We start from the raw sequence: 6,808 nt of genomic DNA, 5'->3' as shown, positions 1-6,808 counted from the left end.
TCCCAGTAACCACCGATACCTGCTGTCCTCGGGGATAACCTCCTCCTCTGTCACGTTCTTAATTTCATCCCTGAGATGGCTCTTCACCACTCCCAGTCCTGCTGCCTTAACTACAGAGACATACACGGCTCAGCCTGCTTCTTCCTCCTCGCCCACATTCTCTCTGGATTTACTACCTGCCTCGATGCACTCGACTCTTCTGCGGTGTTTGCAGGGCGGGTGACACGGCGCTGTTACTCCTGCTCCATTTGCCACGGTCCACACACGACTGCAGTCTCTCTCTGCACAAGTCTGGCTCGGGCAGAGCTCTTTTTTTTTTTTGATGAAACTGCATTTTCAGAGGGTAACTGTTCCAGCTTCCTTTTTTCCCCACAGTAAGCCTTAATTAGGAGAAGAAAGTTGCTGAAAGCCTTGTCCTGCCCTTCCCCTTTCTTCCTGCACACACAGCCTCCTTTCCCAGACTTTTTTGTCAGCAAAGCCGACAGATTGACAGTCATTAAATATAAAAACCTTATTTCACAATATCCCTAAATTACATCTTTCAAATGAAAAATGACACTTGCTTAAGGCATAAAGTGTGGTTCTTTTTTTCCCCCCACTACTTCTGCCTTTTCCCTACGAAGACTTCAAGTATTATTCTTTTTATTATGGTAATGCAAAAACCGCTTTCTTGCATCTCAAATTAACCGAGGGAAAGCTTGCCGCGTGCCCTGGATAACAACTCAGCTATTGATCCAGAAGATGCTTTATTAGATTATTTTGAGGCAGCCAAATGTAATTTAATACCTATTTATTTTCTATCCCTATGCCGGTCTGAGATACAATCTTTTCTGCATGAAATTAGTGCTTTCTCCTTTCCACCTCGAAGGAAGATCACACTGTGCTCCCTCCTTGGGGAACTTTTTCAACAAAACTTTGATCTGGAGGGTTCTTGATATTCTTTTAAGAGTTTGAAGCTAAACCTCATGGTACACCACCACAGCAAGAGAGCACAGGAGTACTGGGGTCACATAAGGGCGTGCTCTTGTAAGGCTGAGCTCCTCTACACACAGCTATGGCTGGGTCGTGCCATCGTGCTGTTCACACCTCCCACCAGCTGCCTTGCAGCCCAGAAACTGCTGGCTTTTCTTCGGGTTATGTATTGCCAGCTAATTCAGCTTGTTCTGGAGTCAGAGGAGCATCAGGGCAGGAGAAAACAGCAGGACCCCAAGGATCTTTAGAGGGGAAAATGACTTTCTCTGAAATAAACAAAAAAGATAAGGCGAATATCACCCAAGATGCTCCTACACAAATAATGGGATGGTGATCGTTCTTACACCACGGGAAGCACCATGAATCAAAGGCAGACAGAAGCCCACTCCCGTCATGAACGAACCTTTCAGCAGCAGCACTGCCTGCCCCACACCTGCTTTCTGCAAAAAGAGAGTCACCCAGGGGAGAAGGACCGGGAAGGGACCTCCCTGCTATCACTGCACAAACCCCGCTTCATCCCTCCTGTTAACCACCAGAATTCCTCCCGAGTTTTTTGATTTAACTGCAATGAATACACAGGGGATTGAAGCCACACTGGCTCTGAACTGACCAAAACCCACCAGCATCATTAGACAGAGCAGAGGTGGCGGCCCTGAGCAGGATCAGAGGCTTTGATTTCCCCTCTGCCTGCCCTCCCAGAGGGGTGCTGAGCTCTAGCTGCTCTTTAACTCCCTGCTTCGACAGGCGGCGTGAGGAGATGCTGAGCAGGGAGTGAGCTCTGTCAACACAGACGTGCCTGAACAATTGAGCTCTGGCTTCAAGCAGCACAAACGCGTGTCCTAATTGTACCTTGCAGTGCACGTTGATCTGCCCAGATGACACTCGTATCCTGCTGTTAATAAGCCATTTGTCCCTCTGGTGCACGTACAGATGACACCTTCTCGATGGCATTTTAAAAGAAAAAAGTATCAGCTCTATAAATACAGAGATAATGTCTGAAAAGAATTCCATAAAATCAACTCCAAACGCTGTCGATGAACGGGGAGGTGACTGCAGCCAAACCGCACGGTGTAAGTACCAACACGCCCACACTGTTCCCAGGAAAGTGCTTCTTTGCAGGCAGTTCTAACCGGGAGAAACCCACAGCAGCAGCCACTCACTTGATGTCACACAAACAAGACACAAGCACTGACCACTTCTTACCTCCACAGAGCACCAGGGCTCTGACCTCAGCTGGTGTTCCCGAGGGTGAGGGCTCAAACTAAGGGAACCAGTGGTGGTTGTGCCCAAAGCAGCTCCTCACCTTCTCTGTGGTCCCAGATCAAACTACGGCTCGAATACACGGGGCCACATCAGCGAGGGGTTATGGAGGCAGAGCAGTAGCAGGGAAACCTCAGAGGCAGATTGGTACCAGCAGCTGGTGTAGGTTTTACTCTTACTAATCAAACCTGCTGTGCAAAGTCTACAAAATCCGATTTCAGAGGCAAAAAGTCCTGTCTCCAACTCCGCACCCATCAGTAGAAGACTGTCCCCTGCAGAGTGGTTCTCTGGCCCAGCCTGGCTTAGGCTCACAGTAGTAGCAGGTCTCCCTTTCCCAGGGCATCTCAGTGCAAGATGAGGGAATCTGTTTGAAACACCAACACTGCAAACAAAGCCAGCCCTCCTGGGGAGCGCTAACTGGAAACACCTCTGTGCAAAGGTACAAAGCCGGTCAGTCCAAGCAGTGAAGCTTCAGGGAAATAACAGAGAAAACTGATATTCTTGCAACACACTGTTCTAAAGGGAGTGTTTTCACACCACCTTTTGCCAAGAGGAAATAATCAGGAAAGAGTTTTCCCTTTTCTCCTGCCTCTCACTCTTCTCAAGAGCAAGTCCTCATTAACAAAGGAAAAGTCAGGAAGCAAGTCGAAAAAGTGGGGCACACGCTGTGCTTTCCCTGGACAGAGGAGCAGACTTTGATAAGCAAACGGGATGCAATTGCTAATTACAGCCTGGAGCTAGGAGGAAGGACTTGCACAAGGAGCATCATGCTGGCGTCTGAGCACCTGTTCTCAACGGGACTATGTGTTTCATCTCCAAAGGACAGACACAAATTAGCACGTCTGCAACCTCTTCCGGCCACAGCACCTCTCCAGTCATTATGGCAGGCTGATTAACCCCCTTCGATGCTCTTCTCCTAGTCCCAACCTGGCCCTTTCCCCAGCCCAGCACATTCGATTTTGCAGGAGGCTTTTGTTCCACTTTCAAAACCTGTTTAATAGCCTCAGTTCCTGAATAGATCCCGTCAGAACCACAGTCAGCTCCATAAAACAGGACAAGAGGAGACAGCGCGGCAACATGCTCTTTCATCGTCCTGTGAGACTGCAGGCAGGCGCTCGTTCCTCTGTCAGGACTTTCATCCACCCTGCCTTCCTCCCTCCCAATCAGACTGGAGAGGTCTGAGAGCCTCCCGAGTGCCAGGCTGAGGGTGTGTGGAAGCAGAGGATGTTCTGCCTGAGAAGCAGCATCTGCACAGACCCCAACTGCTTGGCTCTGGGGTCTGCCCAGGTATGTGCTCACCAAGGTCTCCTCTGCAAAAAGCCTTAAACCGAACTCAACAGAAAAGCAAAACTGGATTGAATAAGCTGCTGAGGAGAGGAAGAAACTGCTGAAACATGAAAGCTCTTGATAAATTCGTGTGTACTTTTGACTAAAGAGCTAGGAAGCGATGCACAGTCACCCCCAGCACACTGTTCCCGGGTACAGCAGGATGCTGCAGGATACAGCATGACCTTGGGGTAAACGAGCAGTGACCAGCACTTGACTGAAGGACGGTAATTATTGCGCAGCGCCCGGCTATCCAACCTCTCCAGCGAACTGGCAACGGTTTAGTTCCCCTAATGGTCACAAGAACATTTGTTCCTGAACTTTTCAGAATGACCTGGCAGGTGAAGCACCAGACTGGAGCCAAGAGGAGGAGCTCGGTAATGGGTTTTTAACTTACCTGCTGCGACCTTCAGACATTTGCTGTATCTCCTACTCTTTTCTTTAATCAATACTTGATAGTTTTTCTTCAGAGCCCAGGCTGCCACGAACAGAGTGAGACCTGCCAGCACTCCCGAAACAAGCGAGCAGAACAACAAGGCTGACTAGAGACTTCGGAGTTAAATAAGTGGTTTTACTTTCAAGTATCATAGTGCCAGATTTGTAACTCAAGCTAGCAGCAGAATATACAGAGGATACTCAACACACAGGAACTCAAGCACCTGACAATTATCAGCCAGCTCTGTACAGCCAGAGAATCCTTCTTACACAGTTTAACCCCTGCACAAAGGTTAACACCACACTGACAAATGCGTTTTGGTCCACAAAAATACAGTTACTCAGGTCTAGCAGTTACCGACACAGGCTCCTTGTTTAAACCTGGCCAGTATCCCTCTCCCCTTCCTCCTTCGCAGAGGAAAAGCCTCTCACCGAACCCCAGCCAGATAAAAAGGGAGCGTTAACGTGCCTTGAATATCTATTGAATAACTTAGCACGAATTTGAGGCATGGCCATTTAATGTTTGAATCCAAGAGAGAAACTAACAAAACTCCAACAAGACACTGATGACCTACAACTCACTGAAATAATTTAACACATTTACAAGAAGATGGCCAAGAGCTGTACATTCCACCTGAAGCTCACACGTTACTACCAGCATTTCCAGTATTATGATTCCTCCTTCCACCACTACCCGTTGATGCGGTAGTTCACATGGATTTCAGGTTTGATGTCACACACTAGCGACAGCAGCTGGGAGAGGACCACATCACGGTTCTTCTGGAAGTTCTGCTGGATCACACTCATCTTCTCCTGGGTCTCCTTCTCCACTTCAGTGGTGCAGCTGCCATGAGATCCAAGTGCCTACAAATAACAATGGAAAGAGAAAGCTCACACGAGAGTCATTCGACAATGACACGATGCCTCACTCTGTGTTTTGTAATTCCAGACTGCCTCACTGCATCTCAACCGTTCTACTCTGAGGGAAGAACTACACTTAAAGAAGAAAGAGAAGTTGGCTTCTCTGCTCAGATTTCCCACTAAATTTGCCCAAGCTTACATTTCATTCCCAGCCCGTGTGTTTTATCCTCTCTTATTCATTATCTGTCAGTTCAGAGCATGAGCTTCTGAATCATGCCTGAAATAAAGGTCCTGCTATACTGGCAGCTGGATTGGGGAACCCTGGACGACTGTACTACACAGTGTAAGAAAAGTAACAACCAGAATTTAGTTCAGGCACAGCCTCCACGTCTTCCCATTGCTTCTACCCCTGGAGAATCAAATCTCTGCCTTTCTGATAGGACTGTGGGCCATGGGATACGCACAGCAGGAGTCCCTCACAGCTTGCAATGCCTTTCTTGCCCCAAGAACAAGGGCAGAGGGAACAATTCCCATTGTAAGTGGGCACAGAAAAATATGCTGGAAAAGACTATCCCACTGGGACTGCAATAGAAAGAGCCTCTCTCTCTGGAGAGGATAAACAGAACAAAACCAGCTGACGGACAGTGAAGTCCGCTTTATTAGCACAGGCTGGGGAAGGGTTCCAATGCTGCACCTTTGGGGAACATCTCCTCTTGCTCAGGAGGAAGGGAAAACACTCCCTGGGGACACCCTGCCAAGCAGAATACCAGCCTTACTGCTGCCTCAGCACGAGCAGCAACTGGGAGGTGAGCGCCCTCTGCCATGTTAGCGTTGAAACCAGCCTGTCACAGGGGCAGTGAGCTCGGCCTGGGTTTGACACCACTACACAGAACACATTCTGGGGAGCTGCTGCCCATCAGGCACCAGCCAGGACATGAGCTCGTTAAGCTAATTTGCTGCCAGTCAATAGTTCTGCTCAATGAGATGCAATACACCAGGTTCTGAGTCATTTCCACTGGTTTTTCCACAACACGTGGCTGCGCATCAGAGGAGGACAGCTGGGGAAGTACCACTCCAGCAACACGCTCCCGCCCAGGGGCTGCTCTCAGGGCAAGTAACCCCAAACTCAAGGCTAAGGGGGCAGGTGAATGAGCCAGAAAACAAACCGCTGCTTCCTTGGCTTTGAACTCCTTCTCCCTCTGCAGGCGGTACTGCTCGATCTCTGCCTGGGCTTCTTCTTTTGCCTGCTTCAGCCTCCGGTTCTTTCCTGTTTCCAAAGAAAATACCCAATTAAATAAAGAGAACGGATTGAGGGGGTATTTCCCACACCTCTCCAGCTACCTGATGCACAACCATCCCTACAGCATTTGCAGCTCCTTCTGCAGGAGGCCTCAGCAGGGCACCACAGCCCCTCGCAGCCCCTCTGGCTTTGTGGTGTTGGCCGACCTCAGGAGCACAAGGCCGCCCTGTGTGCCACCAAACCATCACCAAGCTCACCACTCAATGCTCTTTCGCCAGGGAGAGCTGGGAAGTTCTCTGAGCCAGTGGATGCGTTAGATAACCTGGAGGTCTGGCCTTGTTCATGCAAGTGACCCCAAAGAGCACAGCAGAAACAAGTCTTAGCTTTGCCTGGGGCCAACTGTGCAACGGAAAGAAAAACTGACTATGGCATCAACTTCTCCTCTTGGACTTTCCACCATATCCTCTCCTCCAAGATTATAATCATTAGAGCAAGCTACAACAATCGATTCTTGCAACATCTCAGGGGGTAAACCCACAACACGGTACGCTTCATTTAAAAAAAAAAAATGAGTGTTTGAAGCAGGAGAAATTAGTAAAGGCAGAGATCTTGGTAACCAGAACTTCTCTTGCTTCACAGGAAATGCTAACTTGGCTCCCCAAGTTACAGCTCTACAAAATGGCTAATTACCCACACGGACATACCCTGTTTTCA

At 48.9% G+C, this 6,808-nt stretch overlaps 1 protein-coding gene across 1 annotated transcript; it reads right to left on the bottom strand.

Annotated features, from left to right (window-relative positions):
* Positions 1-4,469: 4,469 nt before the first annotated feature.
* ATP6V1G1 (ATPase, H+ transporting, lysosomal 13kDa, V1 subunit G1) lies at positions 4,470-6,191 on the bottom strand (the record flags this gene model as incomplete). Its single annotated transcript, XM_010134631.1, has 2 exons — positions 4,470-4,857; positions 6,021-6,191. Coding segments are annotated over 2 exons (345 nt in total), but the record flags the coding sequence as incomplete, so codon positions are not given.
* Positions 6,192-6,808: the final 617 nt, after the last annotated feature.

This window comes from Buceros rhinoceros, unplaced genomic scaffold (assembly GCF_000710305.1).
Source record: "Buceros rhinoceros silvestris isolate BGI_N320 unplaced genomic scaffold, ASM71030v1 scaffold13934, whole genome shotgun sequence".
NCBI classification, from domain to species: Eukaryota; Metazoa; Chordata; class Aves; order Bucerotiformes; family Bucerotidae; genus Buceros; species Buceros rhinoceros.
Note: the sequence above shows the minus strand (reverse complement) of the source record. Positions and strands in the feature narration are given on the sequence as shown.